At 40.5% G+C, this 25,793-nt stretch overlaps 1 protein-coding gene across 2 annotated transcripts in view; it reads left to right on the top strand.

The window, feature by feature from the left end:
• The first annotated feature begins 398 nt into the window (after positions 1-398).
• Positions 399-25,793, top strand: part of phf21b (PHD finger protein 21B) — a 101,630-nt gene continuing 76,235 nt past the window's right edge. The window contains exons 1-2 of one of the 2 annotated variants that reach the window (XM_036577402.1): positions 399-992; positions 1,755-1,820. In XM_036577402.1, the coding sequence (XP_036433295.1) occupies positions 939-992; positions 1,755-1,820 (120 nt within the window). In that variant the 5' untranslated portion in view covers positions 399-938. The remainder of the gene's footprint in view (positions 993-1,754; positions 1,821-25,793) is intronic. The other variant, XM_036577403.1, reaches the window with a different exon arrangement.

The raw sequence follows: 25,793 nt of genomic DNA, 5'->3' as shown, positions 1-25,793 counted from the left end.
CGAAAAATTCCAATACTAGGACACTTGTAGGACAAGCACAAATGCTAAATTAGGCCTGGACTAAAATATGGAGTGTTTGTTTGTTAATGTATATGTTTGTTTAAGCTTAGTAAATATGAAATAATAATTACAACCCGAGGCATAAATCTTGTTAGAATGAACAGAAATGCAAAAGTTTGTTTTTCCTCATTACAAAAACTGTTCCACTCATTTAGCTTGAGCTGAAGCGGTCAATACAGAGTTGTCGTTCTTTTTCTAACATTATTTATCTACGCTGTCCGCCTGCACTGCTGAGAGCGCGTGACTGAGCGTATGATCGCGTGTGTGTACATACATCTGTGTATCTGTATGTCAGTGTGCATATGTGTGTGAGTGTGTGTGTGTGTGTGTGTGTGTGTATGTGTGTGTGTGTGAGTGAAAGAGAGAGAGAGAGACAGAGAGAGAGAGAAAGAGAGAGTTAGTCCGTTCTGCTCCTCTTTCACTGCTCCATCCGGGAACTTCCGAATTAGCATTGACAACCGAAGCGCAACTTTTTCCCCAGGCAAAGTGAAATCAAGCCGCGGACTCGGACAAAAAATATAGTTCCTCCCCCTCTTCCACTCCTTTTCGAACTCAAAATTAGCGAAAGAAAACCCCCCATCGTGGCTGCATAACGGATACGCCTTCAGCTCGCTGTTTGGGCAGTGGATGTGAGCCCTTTTCGTCGTCTTTGAAGCACTTTTGCGGTTTTTGTGTGTGTGTGTGCTGCTCTGCCGTGGAAGTGAGTGAGTGATGAGTCTCGTAGCCAGTAAAGAAGCGAGAACTTGCTCAGCAGCCTGAGTAGTTCATTTCTTTCGATTGTTATTATCGCTTTTTTTGTCCAAAAAATCACCTTTTTGCACGTAAACTTCACCCTGGTCGCATCGAAAGTGGAAGAAAAGTGATTTTGAAGTCGAAGCATGGAACTACAAGGCCTTCAAGAGGCGTTGAAAGTAGAAATCCAATGTCATCAGGTAACGTAAACGAAACATCGCTGGCTGTTGTTGTTCGACCGTTAACTGCGACCGTTAACTGCATCTGTGGGTTTTGCTTGAAGAATCATGCGTGATTAAACACTGTGGGTGACAAAAGCTGAAGAAAATAAGTGCTGTAGCCGCTAACAAACACTGTACTTCACTGTCGGCTTGACGCCATGACATGCAGTTTGAGTTGGAGCTTGTTAATGCACTTTTTCTCTATTAAACTGTACTTTGGTGGCTGTGCTGCAGTGACGGTTTGGCTTTAGCAGCTCTAAATAGCTAATGCGGTGGTTTTGTGTAGCGATCAGGACGAGACTTGAATATTTATGAGGTGCTCACAGCTTTGCTCGCCGCTTTGTTCCTGCTAGTAACTTGAAACAGACTTTTTTCTTGGTGGTCCATCTTTTGGTTGTGTTTTTCTCCGTTTTAGAAACTAGTTGCACAGATGAAGACAGACCCACAGGTAAATGTAACGTTAGCCTACGTTAAATGTGCCTGTGTGAATCGTCTCAGTCGTGCACAGAATAAGGCATTTGTGTGTGTGAGAGAGAGACTTAAACTTCAGCAGCATAAATCTCGTCTTGTTTTCTTTTATCCGACTTTTGTCCTCTGTGACTTTGCTGGAGAAAAGAAAACAAGGTAGTTCAACTTTTGGCACTAGTCTAACGTTACTGGGAATTTGCTCGTTTCTTATTTTGGTTCGTTTTTTTTTCTTTTGAACTATCTACTTATGCTGATCATTCTGTTCAATTGTAGGATGGAGAGCTTAAGAAACAACTACACGAAAGGCAAAGCAGAATAACAGCCCTAAGCGAAAAACAAGTAAGGAACCCCTGCCTATTTCCTCAATAAGTGAAATGATCAGCGATGATTTTTATTGTCATGTCGAGACGTAGGTTAACGTTAACGTTAGCTAGCTTGTGTGTTTATAGCAGTCTGGCGCGGTTCAAAACTGACCTCGTACAAAAAATGAGGGTTTTAAAAGTGTTGGAATTCATCGTGGTGTTCAGTTTGAGGAAAGTCATCCGAACAGATGCTTCAGCTAACATGTGGATGGGCTACTCTTAAGTTGTGTAACATGAAAATGTTGAAAAATTTAGCGTCCATTTTGAGTGGGTCGACATGTTTCTGGAGTGAGAGAGTGAGAGAGAGAGAGAGAGAGTGATAGTGAAGGGCTGCTCTCAAGTATCCGGCGTTCACTTTTTCCCTTCTCTTTTTTTATACGTCTCTAAAAGTGTTGGAATACGACAGCGAGCTGTGTTAAATATGAACTTAACCTAAACCCGAGTGTACTTAGTTCATACTTTAATGTCAGTCTTTGGGGGGGATTATTATTATTATTCTCTCCACTTGGTCACATGACGACGTGGTAGCGTTTGATTCGAGCTCTGCGAGAAGACTTTCACTTTTTTTCCTTTTACGATGGTGAATCAAACCGGGTTAACTTTGGGGTTTTTCCTCATGTTTTTTATGGATATTTGTCGGTCAAAGTGGCTAGATATGGAACTAGTTTTTCCTAAGCACTATAATGCTTATGAGGCTGAAGTCAGCTTCTTACTCGCCAGCTTCTTGTTCGAATTTTCCCGTTCCACCTTAAATAGTGCAGCAGTTACATTCTGACGCCTCGGGCTGTAAAAGAACTGCTGCACCGTTTAAGGTGGAACGGGGAAATTCGAACAAGAAGCTCGTATAATGCTTCATGTCACCATCCGCCTCGGTTTTCTGAAGTTGCCTCGTCTGCAACAGGGAACATGGTGGGGTGAAGTGCAGTATAATCCCCAAAAATGTCGAAATATTATATATGTCTTCGTCTGTTTTACTCTTTGAGGCGTTTTTGTTGCTCTAAGTTCAATCGATGTCCGTGTTTCCTTCGGAATGCAGTTTTCAGCACTTGGAACAGCGCCTTGGTGTGTTTTTTATTATTTATTTTTTTATTTTTTTGCCCTCTGCAATTAAACGTGTTTCAAATTCCGAACGAAACTGATCTGAACCGAGACTGACCCATAAAGACAGCGTGTGTGAGCCTGTTTGTGTTTTGGAGAGTAATAGGTTGGCGTGTTTCGCTATTTTTGTTGTAATGTTTCTGTAAAAGCTTCTTCAGTTTGATAGTGGAAGCTTCCATTTTGTGAGAGAAGGGGTGTTGGTTTCTTTCCTAACATGGAGAGAAAAAAAAAGTCTGCAGAGTTTGGCGGTGGGGGATGGGGTCTCATTCATGCCCAACATTACCATTTTGATTGCTTTGATGCTGTTTTTGGAGGAGGAGGAGGAGGAGGACGAGGGGGGAGGGCAGGGGGGAAAAGGCAGAAGAGGAAAAAGGCGAGTCAGCACAGCATAGGGGGGATGTTTTACTAGAGAACACATCCAGCTTAAAGATGACCTCCACTTCCATCGACTCTCCTCTTTCACACGACGGAGGAAGTTGTTTTCCACTCCCGAGCATCAGTACATGGACATGTTTACCTCCATGAACACGTTTTAAGCTTAACACGTGAAGAACAGTCATGACTTTTTGTTGCCCTGATGAAACAGAGCAGCCGTGTGCATCACAAGACGTCGTCAGCGAACTGATGCAAACCACTTTAGAAATGTTTTGATAAGCTAAGGCTGGTTATACATACAAGTGCTGTATAATAAGTGGTTGGGCTAAGAAATTGACTTTTTCATAGGGGTACATTTCCTTTTAAATATGACAAGGTTGTCAAGGTCATTTCAAGAGGTGGACGATGTTGCAAAATGGCACATCACAATACTTAAGGAAGTTTTTACGATACATGATGTGACACAATATTTATTTTTTCTGAAATCTGACAAGTTACAACAGACAAATTAAGCCCATACCATCAAAAACTATGAATTCATTTATTTGTATTCAACATTTTACACTCTGCTATGCTAAGTCCAATTAAACAGGTCTAATTATGCTCTCTTTGTAATCAAACATGTAGTCGGTAAGTGGTTTTTAAGTATTGACGATATCTGCGATATCCTTAGAAAAACATGTGATATATTGTGATGTAATTTGTCACGATAACTATAATATTGTAATATTGCCCAGCTCTATTCATTTCACAGGTCATTGAGTTTGATTAGGAGTTATGAAGATGATGTCATGATGCTGTGCAAGCAGGTGATTTCTCTGCTATATATTCGTTTGGTGGTTCAGACATATTGCTATTATAGATTGTAACCTGTCAGGACAAGTTGGCTCATCAAAAATGAAACCTTGTTTCCAAGCTTATTTTCAGTTTCCAATGCTAGAATAAGACAGAATAAGAAAGCAGCTTGATAATCTTGAGAAATGTAGTTGTGTTGAACATCGTGGAATAGAAAATAATACTTATTTATTTGAAGATTACACTATATTTGAAGAACATTATATTTGAGAAGAGCCAGTGAAGATAGATATGAAGTATAAATACATGTAATAAATATAATATAATCATCAGTTACTTTGCTGGTCCACTGTGTATGATGCTTATGAGTCTTGAACAGTAAACAGTGTGTTTGCTACTTTATTTCAATCCAAACAAGTCTAAAATAAGATCAGTGGCAGAAATCAGATGTTTGAGGGTGTCGCTCATTTTTAGCATTCATGCTCCCAAACAATCTTTGAAATACTGTGAACTCACAGTGGGAAGAGCTTAATTTCCTCTTAACAACCGTTAGTATTGATTTCAAGTTAAACTTGTTGAAGTAAGATCTTATTTATTGTTTTGTGATTTTGAATTATGGTTGTTTTTCAGTTACATGACATACGTATGTATGCAAATAATATAGCTATATTACATTTAGTATATTAGAAGATCAAGCCAGACCATGTAAAAATCATCAGCCAATAAAATAATAATTTATACATATTAATTCTTAAATGTTTCCTGTTTACATAGTCTTGTATTCCCCCTTGGGCCAAGAAACTAATGTTGCACTTTTTTCCCACTTACCAGTGTAATGAAATATCTCTGCAATGTGGAAAAATGGAGGGATATAGTTACATGTTTTGATTAAAAAACATGTTAATGAAGCATTTTTTTTTCTTTTTTTGTACTCTGGAACGCTTGCTCCTTGTTGCATCACTGAAACAAAGTTGCAGAAAGTGTTGAACTCAGTCAGATTTCAGGTGCTTTTTTACCCAACTGTGACTTCGTTCTTTCCTCTCAACTTTGGACTGGAGCACCGCTTGGTTGTCTTTAGCTCTCAAGTGTGCAGTAAACAGATTTAATTGCATTGTTTTTTGTGAAATCTGTTGACCTATGTCTGTTTGCATTGTTTTCCCGTGTAGTTACTCAATAATAAGATGTGATGCAATAAATATGAGAATTTAAGGGGTTTAACCTCTTAAACTCTAAGGGAACCATTTGTGGGTCCACAGTTTGTGGGTTCAGTTCTCATTAATAGATGATACATTATTGTTTCATTATAGATACAGAATATTTTTAGTAGATGCTGAATAATAAGAATAATAACTGAACAGCAAGTTTAGATTTTAATGATTTAATAAAGCAGCATTAAAGTTGAAGGTATAAAAACAAGTCAATGTAAATACTAGAATTTGTTTTGGTCCTGGATGTATTTCATAGTGGAACTGAAAAAAGTCGTTGGGAAACATGGATGGACAGCTAAGTCAGAAGTAAATGCAAAGAACCAGAGAAGAAGGCATATAAAGTAGGACAAAGGAGGAGAGAGAGGTGACTAGAGAGAGAAGGGGGGTTGTCTAAAGAGGGGATACAGAGGAGAGAGATGGGAGGCAATAAAAAAGTGTCTCCGTCTAATCTACAAAACCAGAGGCAATAAAAGAAGGAGTAGTAATACAAATTTACAAGGTAGAAGTGTGTTTTTGTAAATGTACAGCGAGATTGTGTGTCTAAGGAATGGACAAGTGAGTGAATAACCAAGTTGGCTTATATCTTTTTGCTTGACAGCAATTCAGCATCCTTTCAGGAGCAATTTGCTTGGATCTGTGTTCTAAGCTGAAGGCAGCCTAGCTCTTGAAAGCACCTGATTGGCCATTTTCACCTGTAGCAGCTCTTGCTAGGCAGTCTGTGATTGGTCAGATTGAGCCCATGGGCAAGCAGAGCTGGGCCTGAGGGTACCCTCCTGTGTCTCTGTGCCAAAACCAGTCTAGTGCAGTTGCGTGTGGCTGATGGTTGGCGTTTTGCACAAATACTGTATTAGTGTTATCTCATCATGTTAGGCTTGAGGCCTTCCGTCTTTAAAGCAAACCAAAGAGAACACAAAGGTCTTTTGAAGCTTCTTAGCTTGCCTAGTTGTTCTTCCACATATCCATGAGTATGTATTTCCCCTTTTTTTTGCTTTAAGTAATGCTTTACCTGAAGTCAGAGCACCAGAAAAGACTCCTTTTTTTGAGAAATTAGTAAACCAGCGCTTGCTGTCCCATTAGGCTAGTATCCCTAGTCATTGTGTTTTTGTTGGGAAGAATTTGAATCTGCAATTTTGTTTCATCTTGCTGTTTCATCTTGCTAGAAGTTAGTTTGGCAGGTTCTGACCAGTGCTGCATGATACGGACGAAATGCTGTGTTGTGATTATATTAATATATAATGCAGTTGTGATAGGCCTTGCAAAAAATTTTAAACACATTGTCTCGCATTGTTTTGACCAGAATTATTTATCTTTGTTGGATCACTTGAATGCTCTGATTCATTAGAACATCTACAGAAACGTATGTGGAACATCTGAAGTTGGCCAGAATGCTCATAGCACATAACTGTGATATAGTTCAAAGGGTAATATATATTAAATATATTGTGCAGACGTACAACCCAGTGAGAACACAAAGGGCCTTCAGGGCTTTTTAGATACCCTTATTTACTGTATTGTTGTAATTGTATTGTAAGAAATGTATCATCTTAGCATGAAAACTAGTTTCATACAGAACTAATCCACTGAAGAATTAAACAACTGTTAGAGAGCTACTAAACGTTGACCCTCAGAGTTTCAACTCCAGCATCAGACTCCATGAAATTCAAATGAGGTTTGGGGTTTTGGCAGGCTGTTCCTAGGTCAGTGGTTTGGGGAGGGGCATGCTAGAGTCAGTATGGTGAATAATATGGTCCTCAGTTCCTGTGGGAGTCCCCTCCAGATGCTGTAGTGAGTTGTGTGTGAGTGGCAGCTTGGGCTGGGTGAAAGGTTACAAGAATCAGCTAACGGCTCCTTTTCCATCCGCCTATTCATATATAGCAGTGGGGATGGGAGGAGCCAGGCCGAGGGAGCAACCATTAAAACAGCATTTTTTTTGTTGGCCCAGTGGACTGTTTAATTGTTTTGTTATCAGAAGGAAAGGAAATGGAGTAGTTAAAGGGAGATGAGTATGTTTTTAATGGAGCGGTTGCATGTGTAGCTGAAGTAGATGTGTAGATGACGCTTCTATAGGCACTATCTTATATTATCAAAGTAGCTGAATATGTGAAAACAAAAAGCATCATAGCATGGAAGTCTTCAGCACAGGGTTTTGATAACGTATATATCACTTCACGTGCCATGCATAGGTGCCTTATTTGAGTTTGGCAGTTAGTTTGGCTGCTCTGATGTGACTTTGTTACCCTGGCTAGATGCAAGTGTAGACTTGTACAGGAGACACCTTAAAAAACAACTTCCTGAATGGTTCTTGGTTTGGTCCTAGGGAAAAAAACATTTGGTACAGATTGGTACAGAACCTTTACATTGTGTTGGTGTTCTTTAGATGTCTTCATCTCATTTACAGATATACATCTTTAAAAAAACCATCTACTGAAAATTCATGCTGGGGGGGCTGTCCATCAAAAAGCTACCCTAACCCCACTGCCTCACCCAGTGATAACCTTGATCACCCAAATAAAACACATTTTAAATACTCAAAATGAAACCCATGTACCTTCTTTATTTGTGTATGGTTTTGTCTTTAAGCCCCTGGCCCGCCACAAACATTACACTCCAAGAGAGCCAAAGTTTGAGTGACCTATTCTATGGTGTCTTTTTTTGGCACCTTTAATTTTAAGGGCGTTGGAAAATCTACAGTGTAAACTGATGCTCTCACAATTCAACTAAGCATGTATGTGTCTGCTGTAATGGAATTATGGGTACGAAACCAGATAAGGTCTGCCTCATTTGGACACTCCAAAGAAAAAAAGCCAAGGTTTTGATTCTGTGCTCAGGAAGCAGCGCTTGTCAGTGAAACTTTCTCTCTGCATCCAGCTGGAAGCTTTGCCATGCTTAGAACAGCTCATTAGAGGCCCTTTCTGTTTTTCTTCACACTAGAGGAGCGTTTGAGCTTTTTCTGGGGCATCAGTATTTCAGCTGGAGCATCATTGTCTCCGACTCATGTTTTGTAGATGAATGCAAAGAATCCGTGTTTGCTGCTTCATGACTTCTGTTCGTATTATTTACCATAAGCTTTCCTTCAAAGCGAACTGTGATTGAATTATTGATAGTCCTAGAGGGTCTTGCTTTGTGCTTTGGACTGGGGAGTGAAAGGAGACTGATGCAATGTATGATTCATCACAGGAGTGTGCATATGTTGAAAAACTCCAAAGTATATATTTGCGTAAATGTGCCTTGCTCTGTATGACCACGTCTGACTTCTTCTCACTCTGTTCACTCAAAGGGCAGATTCTTAGTTAACCACTTTTGAAAAGGTCACTCGGGGGGGGTCTTCAACAGCCTCAGACTTAATGAGCAAAGCAACAACATGCGTAAGAACATTTATGAAGAGTGTCGCCAAAAAAACAGGCAGAGCTTCCACACCCGAAGGCCTAGCTAGGCAACCTAGTGTGTGTGTATGTGTGTGTGTTTGTGTTTGCGTGTGTTTGTGTGTGTATTAAGCTAGGGATTTGGATATGGGGCGAGGGAGGCACGGCCAAGCAAAGGGCATCCAAATGTCACCCTGAGAGATGTGGTGTGGTGGATGGTGGATGGCTCCTCCTGTAACTCTCCCAGGACTATAAATCTCACTGCTTTTGTTCCCAAGCACTCCTGGCCATGCCAATCCCCCTCCTTTGTCCGCCGATTTCCTTTAGTCACTGTGCTGGGAAGGCCCAGCGAAAAAGTTCCTGCGCTTAATTAAGAGAGCCATGTGAGAGCTCTGCCATGACTCCTCTTCAGGAGGAGAGAATGGAAGAGAGAGAGTGACAGAGTGATGGTGAGTGAAAGTGTGTTTAGGGCTGCAATAATTCGTCGCTTATTGGTCAGCACCGTTTATTACAAAAAATGTTAAAAAAGTGCCCTGTAATGGTCTATAATGTTCATATGATGCACATGGTAATTGCGTCAGATTGCAGTACGCTACAAGAAGTGATGGTGGCGATATGACTTATATTAAGGCCTGTCACGATTGTAGATGATGATCAGTTGACTTATGAATTATTTCCGTTAACAGTTTGTCTGTTTTGTTTGTATGCATGTATAATCCTAAACCCTACACTATACCAATAAGTCCTTGGGCAAGACTCCTAACACTATCTTTGCCTACCTGTGTAAAAACGATGGTCTAGTTGTAAGTCGTTCTGGATCAGAGCGTCCGCCAAATGCTGTAAATGTAAATGCTGAATTCTAATTTGTTTCATAGCTGTTGACACATAATAGCTCACGACTGTAGACATAAACAACTCAACCTCAAATAAACAAACATTTAGTTTGAACTTTTTTAACTTTTGTTACTTTTGTGAGACTCCTGATGTGTCTCAGTAAATTTTGTATGTTTTTCCTGTGTTCTTTTGTTTATGTGTATTTGACTTATCCCAACAAGCTTAAACCTAAAATCCCAGGCTTATTGCATACTAAGGTTTATTATTAAGTAACTACAGGGACCTCTGAGCTATTTTTAGGTTATAGAAGTGTGTAATAAAACTTTGGACCTCTGGATAGGCACTGGCCATTTAAGAGTTAAACAACTGAGCCCTTCCAACAGAAAACATATATTAACAATTCCACCCTTTTTGTGGATTATAAATCATAATTTTTCTGTCTTATTTTGTACAACCTTTTGCATTAAAAGGTGTCCGTGTGCTTTATTTACGTTTTATTGACACCCTTCTTTTAAATACAAGGCATCGGACAATGCCATACCATGGTTATATGATTTTTACAAAAAATATCACATATACTGTTTTTCGTTGCAAGGGCTCAGTTACAGTCAGCACCTATAATTGTGATCAGAGTATGTAGTAGCTGTGACCTAATAGTGATGTCAGTACGTATTCAGTATGTGAAACTGTATTGCTCATATGCTCCTCAGTCTGGTAGGGTTTTTTATTCATCATTTTACATGTTAACCACTGTCAGAGATCAAAATTAGGCATCTGGGTGGGCCTTCTCAGAGCAAAGTGGGCAAGAAGGGGGAGGGGCTTATGTAATGCATGCAACCATGTTCAAATGAATGTTTTTTACGTCAGTATGAGTTGTAGGGGTCATTTTTGGGGGCTGTTTTGTTAGAGGGCAGCACGACAAGCCTTGAAAAAGTTCTTCAGTAGCCAAACGTATCTGTGTGGTGTATAAAGTAATGTAATAGGTTTACTGATTATAGACAAAATCGTTAGTTGCAGTCCTAGTGGTGTTATGTTGTCTGCACTTTTTGTCCCTTCATCTTGCTTTTCCTTTGTTGGCTTGAAGGACACAAATCCGGCCATATTCATGCTTTAGAAAGCACCAGTCATTAGCAGGGTTATAAAGACACTTTCAAGATGTTTTCATTGCCAGAGAAAGGTCATTGCAGCTGCAAACTGCGAGACACGCTGTTAACTAAAAGCAGGCAGAGTTTGGCGAAGGATGTTGCCAGAACCTGATGTGCTGAAGATCCTTTTTTTTTTCACTCCTCAATTTCCAGGAGCTACGCTAATTACAGAATTGTGCCATAAACAGGTTGCAAGGCACCTGTTCTCAGCACAGTGTTCCTGTTCTAGTGACGACGGATGTGCTCTCTTCTGTTCCTCTCTCTGAGTCGTGTAACGGTCGGTTATTATTGTGCAGCAGTCATTTCCAGGGACTCATATTAAAAGTGCTGATGTGGCTTCACCGGCATGCCGAGAGAGAGAGAGAGAGAGAGAAAGGCTACAGTGAATTAACCCACGTTGACTGCCAGCCTAAGCTTCTTTCTCTCTCTCTCGCTCTCTCTGTGTCTGTTTAAATACTATTTAAAAAGCCCAACACATTTCTGATACATATTTACAGCGCACTGTGCCGAGCAAGGCCTTATGTAACTCAACTACAATTGGGCTGCAGATTGTTATTGTTATCAACCCATTAGTTTGTACAATAAACAGGATTATAGAAGGCATACAGCTGTGAACAAGGAGGAGGAGGTAGCTTAGCCCAGGCTTGGTAATAGGCAGTTGTTTCCTCATCATGGAACATGGTCAGGTCAGAAAAAAAAACATTCTTTAGTAAATAAGAGCTTTCTGTGAAATGTTTTCCCCCAGCCTGCTCGAGTAAGACTAGATGTAACTTTATATGCAGTACGTCAGGCTTCTTGTGCGTCCTTGAAGGCAGCTACATAAGCATTCATTTAGTGGCAGCTCGCCTGTTTACTTCCATACTGCTCTTTGTTTCTGCAGCTTTAAGTCCACCAACATTAATCATCATCACCAGAGGGCAGTAGCAAGTGGCATGAAGAGAAAGGAGAGAAACATGGACGACAACTCTAATAGCTATAAGCTATTCAAAGCTAAAAATATCAACAAGACCGGACCTGAAAATTTCAAAGTACTGTCAGAGTACTTCATGTTAAAGCAGCTCGGGTTCCTACCATGAACCTTCTTGATGTCAGGCTTCGCTGAAAGAAGGCCAACACGGAAATGTAGTTCAAGCAGCTCTGAGGAGCTTAGGTTGAGATGTTCACTTGTAACGGTTTAAACTCAGGAAAGAAAATGAAGCTGTGTTGGTCAGATCACACTTTTTTTCTGATGGGTCAGATTTAACATGCAGTATCGTAGTGCTGCTTGGTGTTTTACATTTCTCAGCACTTTTTTAGCTGGACCTGTCTAGTAGTTTGCTGGATTATTGTAGTACAGTCTTTGTGTATAATGCAGTATAGTAATTTAGTAATTAAGGGTGGACGATATGGCAAAAATATAACATCACGATACCTCAAGACATTTTCCTGATAGACAATAATATGCATTGTGATATTTTGACTTTCTTAGGTTTAACTGAGATTTCAATGGAGTTGGAGCAGACAGAATAGAACAAGTACTGCCACATTTTAAACAACTGAGTAATAACAGTACAGTTGTTTTAATCAGGGCTCGAGGCTGATGGCGTCACGTTTTCCTGGGGATGATAACATTGGTGTGCGGGATGATGTTTTAACCGTTCCGGGACAATTAAATTAAACACTTGCATAAACATGCATAAACACTTCATGTCTGTACAATATAGACCAGATATCAAATCTAAATAAACGCAGTGTTTAATCCAGAAACTGTTTGTAATTTGCTATAAAAGTATCATCTTTCCATCAAATTTCTACCACGACCATGACAGTTTCCATTAGCTTATCAATGGGAATTCCTATGTCATAGTAGCATCAAGCTAATGATTATGTCTGTTCACAAATTTTACAGGGATTTGTTTTGCATTTCAAGAATGCAATACATAGAAAAAAGTGGTGTTTTAAAACATTACATATTTAGTGACAGAGGTTTTGATAGACATACTCACATAGATACTTCAAACACATAAATGTATTTATGGATGGTCAATGTGTTTGTATGCATTGTCTGTGTGAGCGTGTTGTGTGTGTGTGCATGTGTCCTAAGCATGTGTTCTATGTTTTGTTGTCTGATGTGTCATTTTTGGGAATATGTTAGTACAAAAACTCAAAAGAAAAATGTAATGTAAACAAAGCGATTTTGGATGGTCAGTTTTCAATTTGGGACAGCTGACAGTATTTTATCGTGGACAGTTCTGGAAAAAGTTCGTCTGGAGTCCTGATTTTAACATATACCGCTTTACTAAATCTACTTAAATAGGCATAATTATGCACTGTATAATGAAATGTGTAGTTGGTCTGTGCTCTAGAACATATATTATAGTAGTATTTTTGAAAGGAAAATGAATTAAAGCTATTTTTAGAGATAATAACTGTGCTATTTAGTTGTTAGAGCTCACTTTGGAAAACCTTTGGTTTTAATTAAAGCTAGGCTGGTTCAGAGAAGCTAATGCTTCTTGAGCATTTATCAGAAACACCATCTTTGGTCAATGGCAAGGTGTTAGTCTTTTATAGCTCATTAAAGAGTTTTGATAGTCACTTAATCCTATGCATGGAGAATATTTGGAGAGGAACTTAACTGTTTTAACATCATGCTGTGATTACATCATTGTTACAGTATGTAGTTTGGAAGACAGTTCATTTTAAACACCTTAAGAGCCTTGGGCAACTTTTATACCCCATAATGAATCTCTATGAGAGTTTTTTTTAGTTGTAGTTAGTATAAGCAAAGGAAATACAGTTTACTGATTGTTCCTTCTTGTTCTTGCCTCAAACCATTGCCTGCAGTTTTTTTTTTTTTTATCAAACTCAGTATCATGGTCACCGCTTTGTTGTAGTGAAACTCCAGAGTGTAGCTTTAAAAGCTGTTACTTTAAAAGCTAAAGGTTTCCATGGGCCATTTAGACTTTTCACAGATGGATAAACTCCCTTTAGATGCTAGACTGTAATGCTCGGATCAGATTTTTTTTTCATGACTATCTGCTTGATCAGATTTGTGTGCTTAGACATGCTACTGGCGTGAGATTGCTGGCTGAAATGTCTGTTTGGTGTATGTGGGCCAAATTGGAACAGAAAGGACTAGGTTGGATGTGATATTTCTGCAGTTTGAACTCTGAGGAAAAGATTAGATATATATACAATGGGTGAAAGGAACCAAATTAGCCTGTCAAAGGATTAAAGGAAGGCTAAGAGAAGTTCTGCATCTGCTTGCTGCAGAGATTTTGAGGGTTTCTTGAGCAATCTAATGGAGCACAGATTGACACCCATTCTTACATCAACAGTACATATAAAGTGCACTTTGAGTACTTTGGTAGGTCATCTATTATTCGCCTATATGTGAAAAACGTAATTATTATCTGTGTGATGTTGAAATTGCAGCTGATAATTAGAATTGATCATTTGCCTCCCCATTTGTGGTCAGCTTTAGCTATGGCTATATAAATTTACTCAATATAGGCCTGTGTCTGCTGATGGTTAACCGAGTAACTGCGGTAACAGCCCATAGTGATGGTAAAAACTCATTTACTGCCTGTTTAATATTGTTCATTTATTGATTTATTTTATGCAAACCATATCAGGACACTAGTATTCCCACATATGAGCATAACTGAACTTCAGTATGCTGAGTGATGTGATAGAAACTCACATCACCAGAAACGTGGCTGTTGAGAGGGTGTTAGTAATAATTACATCTGCTGATGCTTCTGGACACATTGTAAGTGATGCTCTTGGAAGCATCAGCAGATGTACTTACAGAGATAATTATAGTACTAACAATTATAATAGCGACTTTAGATTTCTTCCAGTAATTTTGAGATGGACCCTGACACTGAAGACGACACGGAGAGCGTGTGAATGTCAAATAAAAGGTAAAGCAAATGAAAACCTTCTTTTAATGGACATTGCAGTTCACATATGGATTACAGTGTCTGCTTCAGCATTTATTATATCAGCTCCAACAAGGTGTTAACTATTAAATAATGACTTAGAAATTCTGTATCGGTGTTTCTCTAACTTTCACCAAAAGCTGCACAGAGGCAGCATGAGTGGACTTCAGGGATGCTCTGGCAGTGCCACAGTAGTCAGTGAGAAGGCGAGGCTAACATTCCAAATAAGATGATATGGGCTTGGCCTACATTTCTTCCTCCTCTGTCTTCTTACAGTGGAAAGAAGAAAGACATGCAGTAGTGTGACAACATCTTCAGCAGAGAAGAAGAGGCGGGAGAGAAGCACTGGGATATTACCTGACCGAAACTAAACATTATTGTCAACAAACCACCTAGAAAGAACAGCAGTCACTGGCAGTTATCGCACTGTTTCCTTACCTTTGTTTTGCTCATCTTGTACAATATTATGTTTAAAGCCAGTTGGTACCAAGAGGGAGTATGGTGAGTCATGTTGATGTTCAAAGTGCAGTTCCTCCTGTTTGTGTGAAGGGGGGACGTTTGTGGAGGCAAAGCAATAGCCTGCAGAAGTAACTGTGGTTTATTCTAGTGAATAGTCAGCACAATGAAGTGGCCTTTACTCTGTGTGAGGAAGAGATAGAGTATGGTGCTAATGAGTAAGGAAAGTCCAGAGCTAAAAGCAGCAGGCACTAGAACGATTGCAGAAGAACACTTAATGAAAAGCTACAGGCATATAGACGCTATGTGATTAGCATAATCTGGAAAACGTTTCCTTTTTCTGCTGTAACTTATCAAGGTAAGGAAGGTAACCGTCATCACAGCCAGATACAACTGCCCTCCAGAGGGACAGTCTAGAGGGACAAAAATGCTTTGATTTCCATATTCAAAAGGCTTTGGAAATTGCCATGATAATTTCTAATTTGTCTCTGAGTACCTTGCACTTGTTATTCATCTTTCATGTGGAGCAGGATATATTTGGCTTTGTCCATCGACGTGCAAGCCCTCAAACAGACTCTCAGATGTAGACCTCTCAAAATATGTTGTTTCCTCAGCAAGCAACTGGAATAGAATATCACAGCATCTGCACTCAATCTCAGCTGTCATATCTAGGCTTTGTAACACTTCTTTTTCTCATAAAACATTGCACATATCTGCTCATGGCGGATTGCAGAGCATGTATGATCAATTATATTGGCAAAATGTGATATTTACAAAGTTCATTTGAGTTTAATTAAGCTGGTTTGTGGTATTCTGTGGCAATAGATTCTCATACCGTGGTCCGATCGAGCTTAAAGTTCACATGTTCCCTCATGACTGCTTTAGCAGAGCTAGGCTGATGATAGGTAGGCATACTTGTTGCTTGGGGTATATGGCAGGGTATCCTTTAGTGGTCAAGTGGTCTTTAATGTCATTCCTCAATACAACATACAGGGGAACGAAATGTCGTTCTTTAGGCCCGACTAGCGTGTAAATAGTGGTATTTGACCGGTAAAAACAATGCAAAGACTGCTGAGACACTTTACCTTGATAAAATGTTTTTATTTTGTGCTACTGGAGAATATGGGAATGACTTGGATATCCTGTCTTGTCATGTGATATTGCAAGTATTGTGAAATGTTAAGACCATCATTAACATCCAACATTACAGGTAGAACCTTTGGTGTGTGGCTGTACTATGATATACTGCTATATATAAACTACAGCCAAATGTTGAAATTCACATTTAAACCAGTATCAAATAATTAACCCTCTGAACTAATGTTACACTTCAGCAGTCTTCTATAGTGTTATGGTTGAATGGGGGGGCTGGCTTGGTACACACAGATTGGTGACCAGGGGCTCTATAGAGAACAAGCTCATTCATAAACCTTGTTCTAATGAGCTAACTCAAGGTTTTTTTTTACCCCAAGTATCGTAGCAACACATTCTCTCACTGTGTGCTCCTCATGCACAAAGCAGGTCAGTCACTCATTCAGGTGTTTTCAACGGCATAACTCTTTTTGCCTTTTTCTCTCTGTGTCTCTGCTTCTTTACCAATAGCGATGACTGACTCCTCACTTGAGTGGCAGGAGTTCAGCTGAATCCATAAATTGTTTTCCCTTTAAGGGGCTCATGTAGTATTAGCACATTCCTGACTGCACAAACCACTCATGTATGTGAACATGGTCATGTGTAACAGAGTAATACAGGAGAGAGCGGTGAGGAGCTTGCATGACGTGTGCCTTTATCAGCTGCTGAGCAGGACAGCAGAACATAACACTCGGGTCTCTTAACACTCCACTCGATGGCCCAGCAAATCGCAACACGGCAACTAATACAGCAACAACAGCCGACACAAAGGCGTTTCAAAGACAAGATGCATCTTCAGCATGGAGACCAAAGGAGGGGGGTTGAAAGCTGCCCAAGCACTTTATGGTGTTTTTTTTTCCTGAGTAGATGAGAATTAGCGGCTCAGATCTCCAGCTGCTAAAGGCCACGGCGGTTGGATTATGAGGACCATATTGACTTTTCCTTGATCATGTTTTGGTGTGTCCCGCTGAGCCGATAACCCAGTGCACCCGCAGCCCACTGACCGGGAGAGGCTGGCAGGACGCCTGTGGTCAGCAGATTAGCAGCTGACACGAGCGCCCCGCGCACCGTCAGCACGACGGGCCGCAGCCAGCCAAGACACTTTATCATCAAACCCAGTTCTCTCTCATCGCGCTCACTCTGTTTTCTCAGCATTCTTCCCGAGATTGTGTTGACAGTAACCAAGGCAACGCCATTCGGAGAGCTGTCGTCTTTGTGCCAAGTTGAAAACCTTTTTTTTTCTCTTTTTTACACCAACTCTAAAACAAAGCCTTCATTGATTTTGGCTTAATCTTTAAAACAACTGATTAACTATTCATTTTCTTTCTTCCCCCGACTACTGTTTGGATTCCTCCTCAACAGGGAAGGAAGGCGTCCTTGCGAGAGTTGTATTTCTATCGCGAGGATGGAAACGGGCATCGTACGTTGCGGCATCTGTGTCTGAGACATGTTTAGTTAAAGGGTTCCGTTAGGAGCACCACACATCTGATTGAATTAGGCTGCAGACTGACAGGATCTCCAGGAGAAAGCTTGCTGTGCTGGTAACCTACTTCACCTGCTGCTGTCTGAGAATCACAGCACTGAGCTCAGCAGCCTGTGGCCCGATAATCAGCGCTACTGTAGCACATGTAAATGCCTTAAGGCAACTTGATAAGATGGTTTTGAGGGCCATCAGAGCCACGACAAAGTCATCACAGGCAAAGGAGTGTGTCATTAAGTTGATAATGCATTAAATCATCAGGTTATTCTTTGAGAATCTGAGTTTGAATCCAATTTTTTTATGAATACCTGATGTATACAAAAGAGATGTTGAGAGGTATTTTGCATGGCCTACACTACAGGAAAAATCCTAACTGCTATTAGGAAAACTTGATCACACATATAATGGCAGATTCCATAGATTTGTTAGTCCTCAGGAGTGCCTCAGTCATCAGAGCCCCCACATTATAATATTTCCCCAGAGCAAAACAGCACACTTTTATATTACACTGAAGAGTCCAAAGATCGTGTCACTCAGAGATCTTGCAGAATTTCTTGTGAGCTAGTATGACTAGACCAAGACAAACATGGCAGATGGCAGCGAGGCACAGATTACTGTGCTAGCTATGTGTGCATTTAGCAGCATATAAATGAAATAAAATATATTTTATTTGTTTTTTTCTGTGTCTGTTAGGTTAAATTCCCTTTCATTCAGATCAGCTGTGTATTCATCTCGGCTCTCATTGGTTAACGGTCTGCCAACGTGAACCTTCATATGATTATCAGCGTATCATGATATAATTAGTGCCCCTCCACAACAAGAGGATGTCATAGATATGTACTATTTGGAATTGGGGCAGCCATGACTGGACTGTGAGTAGACTGGAGGGGTGAAGTTTGGATTATACACATCCCACAGCACAGGATAATCTGGGAACATAATTGTTTAAGATATACCTGAAAGGACACCTTTTGTGTTTGTTTGTAGGGCCTAAAATCAGCCTGATTATCCTGTATTTTGGGCCAGGCATTATTTCTCCATCATCTTTGGAGACAGTAGTGTTTGTATCTTTTTAATTTACCAGACATCACTATTGTACATTTCTCTTTAAAGGAAACATACAAGCTTTCATCAGACTGAAATAGAGCAATTTTGTAGCTCTATGAAGCATCAGAAATCAAAAATTGATTTGAGGCCAGCGCCTGAATCGACACTCCATTGTCTGAGGCCTTGTACGACAGTGGCTTTCTTTGCTGAGCGGAGAGTAACAAGGTAACAGGATTAGATCACGTTAGTTGACCTATAGGATTACTTTATTAGAGCAGGCCAACACTTTCAAAGATGACTTCATCTGTCTGCCCACCATTCCCCCACTCTTTCTCTTCGCTCCCAATAGGCTGCCTCTTTTTCTTTCTCTCTCTCTCCCTCACTTACTCACTGTCTCTCTTTTTTCTCTCTTCCTCTCTTTCCCCCCAGAGGACCAGAGGGGGTAGGAATCCATTTCTTGCACAATTGAATTGAAAAATAATCACGAGTGGAACTGCCACGCTTTGCCGGAATATGATGATCTGCAGAGAGTTTGGCGCTGAGGCAGGAGGATGACGTTCAGAAAAAGAAACAATTACCGCCGAGAAGAGAAACCCTGACGCTGTAATTAAACGAAGCAGCGCCTGCCTGCCCTCAGAGTGAGGGCTTATTATCTTCATGCTAAACTAACGTCTGTCAGGATCCGGCCTAGGCGCTGCGAGGAGCCCTCAGAGTCAGCGCTTTTCAATATCCTGACCTATGAGATCCTGACCTGTGCTCTAATCAATGGAATATGAATTAAGAAAGCTGCTGAAATGTCCATTAATTATTAGACAGGTTACCTGTGGTCATGAAGAGAAGTCAGGCTGTTGTCCAATAAGGGATGTACATTCTGTACCTCAACAGATTATTTGGTCAGTTGATCACAGTCTTTGCCTCTCTCAAGTGAATTAGGCATGCTTTAACCATGAGTGAGGCAGTGGAGTGCTTTAATGCCATTCAAGTGTACTTTTATTTACTGGCAGTCTCTTAGCCAGGGTTGTTTTTTAGTCTCTCTCTGCTTCCTCCCTCCCCGAGTGTGTGGGTGAGGAAGTGGTTGTCAAGGATTTTCTCTCCTCAACCACAAACAATAGACTCGCTCTGCAATACAGACATCACCAAAAGAGTGAAATTTCTACTGTAGCCGGGCATAAACATTCTCATCGTGTCCTTTTATTCTCCAAAACTGAATGGAGAGATGAGAGAGATGTAGGTCCAACATAGGGAAATGCTGCTGTACTTCCACTGTGAGATTTAGTTAAGTTGCATGGGTCTAAATGTGGGCCAGTACACATGCCCTGTTACACGAACAGCAGCGTGTGAAGCTTGAAGCTTGATCTTTTCATCTGTTACGTTATGTATTTCTGACTGAATGGAGCTTTGTAGCTGTACCGTGGCGGAAAAGAGTTTGAGCTGATTGGAATGATCTTAGCTAAATACGACACTCATCTGTGCAACCGCAGATGGAGGTTTGGCTGGGGGCTTGAAGGAGGGAGTATCCTACTTCCAGACACGCCCCTTCTCCTTCCCCACTCATTTGCATATTCTTCTGGGCCAGCATCTCACTGTGTATGCATTATTGAGGTAGCCTTAAAAGGGAAAAGGCAGGAAAGCAGTGTCCTCTCTGTGCTCGAACCAGAGTGACTTCAAAGCCCCTTTTAAAAATTGATTGGACTTGTTTGTGCCTTTTTCAGGCAAGAGAGTTTTTTTCTAGCCACACACAAAAAAAGAGTCTCTGTTTTTGCTCAGACCTGAGTTAACACGGCCTTTAGTGTTTGCGAGACAGCTTTTAATAGGTCAACTGCGTCTGCTATCTCATGGCTTAGACATGGGGAGGTGTAGCAAGTACAGTGCAAAACACTGCCTTAACTGCAAGTGCAGCAGATAGTATTGTAATTCCACACTTTGTGCAGGCATTTAACTGCTGCCTATGGTCCCCTAAAGCTGAATAATACCTTTCCTTGTGCTCTCTGAGGTCCTTTTCCTCCAAAAGAGCTGATTCAGACCCTACAGCACTTGCTCAGTGTGAAATGTCGTCGTCGTCGGAGGAGAAGGAGGAACATGCAGTCCTAACAAACCAGTGCTCAGATGGTTTATTAGCAGAGCGATGTGACAAGCTCAAGGGTACCATTCCAGCATCTTTCCTGAGATTCAGTTCCCTCTCTCTGTGGTCATTTAGTTCATTGCCATAACCCTCAGCTGAATCATTTATCCAGTCTCCCTCAGTGTTTCTCTCTGCTACACTGCAGTGCAGTCCTTTGGCTGAATGCTGGCTTTCTCTGCCCGCTGGTTGGATGTGATTAGCCTTTGAAACTTTGGCTGTGTGGAAAAAGATCCACCTATTGCACTTTTTTAAAATAGTAACATAGTCAGACATGTTGGATCTGTCAACTCTGGATCTCAACCAGAAATACACTTGTACTGCATCAAAGGAAAGTAATGATATATAGTGTAAAAGTCAAGGAAAGAAGTTGTTGTATATAAAACACAGGTTATATTGCAGTTAGTTTAAAGCAACCCAAAGTAAATTTGCCTATTTGCTATGACTGTTTACATCAGTTTGTATAGAAAATATCTTGTGGTTAAACAAGCTTAGTTCATTGATTTAATAGGATTCAAATTTTGAGTGACTGATGTGACTGGCTAGGTAGCCAATTTGAACATCCATACAAGCACACTAAGAACTTGGATCAACTTGGCTTGTTGTGACTAGCACTAAACTAGCATGAAACTGATCCCAGATCAGCAGCCATGGGCAATTTCCAGCAGCATTCAGGCTAGGCTGGCCTTGTTTGCTCAGGGGCCCAGAGGGAGTCGTCCTGGTTTGCTAAGAGCTCTGAAGGAGAGGTGCACTACCGTGGAGATGGCACCAAGCGAAGGCACACAAAGCAGACACTGGAGGACAAATGCGTCATAAGATGCAGTGCTCTTAGCCTGGGTCGTTTATTATCCTGAGGCCTAGCAAGGCGGAGACAGAGATCTCCTGGTCACAGCCAAAATAGAGTCCCACCTTCCCACTTTGCCAGGCTGTTACCTGTTACATCACGACAGTAAGTGCCAAACTAAGTAGCCTCCTATAGAGACCTGGTTCAGGAAGCACGCACAACACATTTGGGCAATGGAAAACAATGGCAAGAGGCCCTCAGATGATGAGGAGCAGCCAGATTTAGTGCTCTTCTAGCCATGCATGTTGGTCTATATTGGGTATTATGTTGCATTCAACTGAAGATATTGTTACCTAGTTAAGGTACATTGATCATTGTAGATCTTTGAATGTTTGCATCCTCTTAACCTTTAGCTTTTACACTACAATGATTTTAGCCAGTCAGAGGTGTGTGGCAGCCTGATGATTTTGATGTGGGATCTAGAATATTTGCGGACTGACGGATGCAGCCAGTGTTGGCGGGGATCAGGTCGCCGTTAAGCTCTGATGAGCTGTCAGGTCTACGCCTCTGTTCGTCTAATCCTGGCATCCCTCTGCAATCTGATCTTCCTCCCAGATCTCTCCCATTGCTCAAGGCATCGCTGCTTTAATGCAGATAATGCCTTTCTAGTTTTGTGCCAAATATAATCTTTCAAAATCCTTCCTAATCAGAGCTACAGTGACACAAACAGTGTCTTGGAAAATGGCCGAGGAAAGGCTCCAGCGCTGGTGAACAAGGTGAAAAGAAACAAGTTTGTCTAGCAACACATCAGGGCGAATCTATATTTGCACCCGCACTTGATACGCTTTCGTAATACTGATTATTTCTGGGCAGGATGTGATAAGGTGTCACACAATTATCACCGTCAGCGACACGTACCGTGTACAGAGTATCTATCCAGGACATCTGTGCACAGCTGTTAGAGGGCACATAGCAAAGTCTGTGGAGAGAAGGTCTGAAGCCTTCTGTTATGCTTCTTCATTTGATAAGTTCAATTTAAAAACAGTACATCAGGACTCGATAGCCTACTGCAAAAGCTGTTTGATCACTGCAGAATAAGAAGTTTAAAAAATAATCTCCAAACTTGTCACTGAAAAAAACTATTGCAAAGCCAAGCTGTATCCCAGACTATATACATTCATAGCATATGTATATTATATACATATTAGGGGTGAGCAGTATTAGCTCAAATGTATATCACAATATTTTCTACTGTTTTGATGATAATGGTACAATAAGAAAAAAATAACAACAAAACAACAATACTACTATAAAAATGAAAGAGTTTTATTCCAGAATGGAATGGTATCCATTTGTATATAATTTGTATATATTATATATATACAGATAGATAGATAGATAGATAGATAGCAATTGCCAGCAATGTATATCATGAAATATCTTGGTCTTTAATGCATTTTGCGATGAAACTATTCAATTATTAAATCATTGACATTGTTACTGTTGGTTTTTATTGTTATTTTTCTTTTCTTTTTTTCCCACACACTCTAGTATCTTTTTCAGTTCCCATTTTTGGGAACAGTTCTTCGTCATTGTCTCCTACAACCTCTCTTCCTGTTTGTTTTTACCTCCTCACTCATCCTCAGTTATATTTTGAACTTTGTAGTCAGTCTCTAAAATAATATTTCACTCTTTGCTGTATCTAATAAAAGTGGCTCGCAGTTCCACCTTTGCTAAGTTTACCTCTCTGCCCTGAAGGTTGTGGGGGTTTAAAAGCTGATTCATCTCGTCTTGCACTGCAGTAAATGTTAAATCTGCTTTGTCCAACAGAGCGCAACAAAACAGAGAAAAAAACACTGCAAGTACTAATCTGTGCCAGTAGCCGGCAAGGCAGCACATATATAGCCCTTACAGTGGCAGGCTGCACATAGCAAGCGACAAAAAATAGACTGGGTGCGCCCAGTACAGTGCTGCTTGTTGTGCATTGCTTGTATAAAAGGCTACACTGTTTAACATAAGAGAGAACTGCAAGCGGCACTCATTGGTGCAATGACCTCCTCTGGTGTAACATGCACCGTGTGTTAATTTTATAAGAATTGTTCAAACTGTTCATGTGAATGTATAATTTGTCATCGGGGCAGAGCTGTTTGTGGTTCACTGACCTTATCAGAGACATCATCATACCAGTATTCACTTAGTATACCTCTCACCCCTAATACACATATACACATTATTTACATTCTCCTTTTAGGAATGCCTCAAGAGTTCAGAGCAGCTTTCTTCCCCTTTTAGGATTCAAAGCTTGACTGATATGTAGTAATCTGAAGTCACACCTTCATTCCCTATGTTCAGCTTTATAATACATCAAGAAGACATTTTGCCACTTTGTTTTCATACCCACTTCTCTTTCTGGCTCATTCTGGCTAGTTGAAGGCAGACCTTTTATCCTAAACCAACATGCATTATGCAGAATTTCTCAAATGCATGACAAAGCAAAGATGTGCTAAAGAGAGCAGTTATATCTGCAGGTGGCATTCATAAAAGTAGCTGCAAGTGCAGTAGCCAGATATCTCGTGGCCAGGCAGTCCTCCTTTGATGTGGGTTTCATTGCAAGATAGAGAAGCCTCCAGAAAGATTGGACCACACCCACTGTCAGCCAGTGCTACTCTTCAGCTCATAGGGAACATCAAAGGAACGGACATCTCCATCCAAGTGGAGAATTCATAACTTTGATGTTTAGGTGGAACATGTGGCTCTAAGGGTTCTTCACTATTGTATATGGAGGGGGAATAAAAAGTTCTTTGATGCCTTTGTCATTTTTTTTGTGGAAATATTCATAGGCACATTGTGTGTTTGCCGGTGACTCTTCCTGGTGGGATGGAGTAATGAGGCGCAAGATGAACTAATAATGACAAAGTGCGTTAAGTGCCTCGGAGCGAGCACCTCACCCTTTTCCACAAAGCTGAAAATAGACAGGTAGATGAGGACAGGCCTGAAAAGGCGAACAAAAAGAGTTGCCCTTCACTCCGTTGGGAGTAGCACAATTCACTAAGAGAAGTCTCTGAGATGGCATGAGAGGCCAGGCACATTTCATTTACCCGGCAGAGAAAGAAAAACCCACAAGTTTGGTTATTACTCTGAGGAACAGTGTGATACTACTGGTTGCCATTTAAAAAATGTCACTAGGTAAAGGTTTAATGGCCAAGAGGGCTTCAGCTAATTAGCATGCTCTTTTTCTAATTCTACATGGAAATATAAACTGAGTGCCAATTTCAGTGGTAGTCAAGTCTGATTAATTTCACAAGTGCTCAAGCGCACACTTTGGTGAGCAACTGAGAATTTTTTCTTAAAGCACTGGAACATCTCTAGAACATACAGTACTGGGCAAAAAATAAAGGTCAGTCACCCTTTATTTATTCAATTTCTAGTCAAGTACAAGTTGTGCATTTTTCAGCATCTTGAAAAAAAGCAGAAACATGTTTAATAGAAGATTACATTGAATACTCAACAACTTAATATTTTAATATGTCTCATGATCCAAGGAAACCCAAACACATTCTGTGATGTTGGGGTTTGGACTCTGGGGCAAGTCCATTATTCTGAGAACACCAGCAGCTTCTTTGTTTGATTTCTTTTTTTTATTTTTTTTTCGGTGACGGCTTTTTTGACAGCTACACATCCATTCAGACTCATAGCATTGACTTGTCTTCTCACAGTGGAAGATTGAACAGAAGCTAAAACAAGTGTCCAGCTTTATTTTCTCCTGTCTCTCAAATTTGAAAGCTTTAAGTACTGTCTGTCTGATGGTGACAGTTCGGTGGTCTACCAGGCCTTACACAGTTGTTGGAAATCCCATTTTCTTATATCTTTTAATGCTTTTTTGAGCTCCAGTTTTGGAAGATTCTTTTTTTTTTTTACTTATTGTCTTTTGACTTTCCGCTTCCTTATGCAAGTGGATTATCTTGTGTGTAATCTCCTCAAAAGTATCTCCTAAAAAAATGTAATTTGACTAGAAATTACATAAATGAATGGCGGTCTTTGACTTTTGAACAGCACTGTATTGACTGTGAACACACATCGCTTTCTCTTTCTAAAAGCTTGAATTCAAAACTTTATCATTATCCCACAAGGCCTGTATGATCAATCGAGAGCGTGCAAGGTGCAGGTGCATCTGCATGAATCACTGTTGTCAG

The sequence above is a fragment of the Colossoma macropomum genome, unplaced genomic scaffold (assembly GCF_904425465.1).
Source record: "Colossoma macropomum unplaced genomic scaffold, Colossoma_macropomum, whole genome shotgun sequence".
In the NCBI taxonomy this organism is placed as follows: domain Eukaryota; kingdom Metazoa; phylum Chordata; class Actinopteri; order Characiformes; family Serrasalmidae; genus Colossoma; species Colossoma macropomum.
Note: the sequence above shows the minus strand (reverse complement) of the source record. Positions and strands in the feature narration are given on the sequence as shown.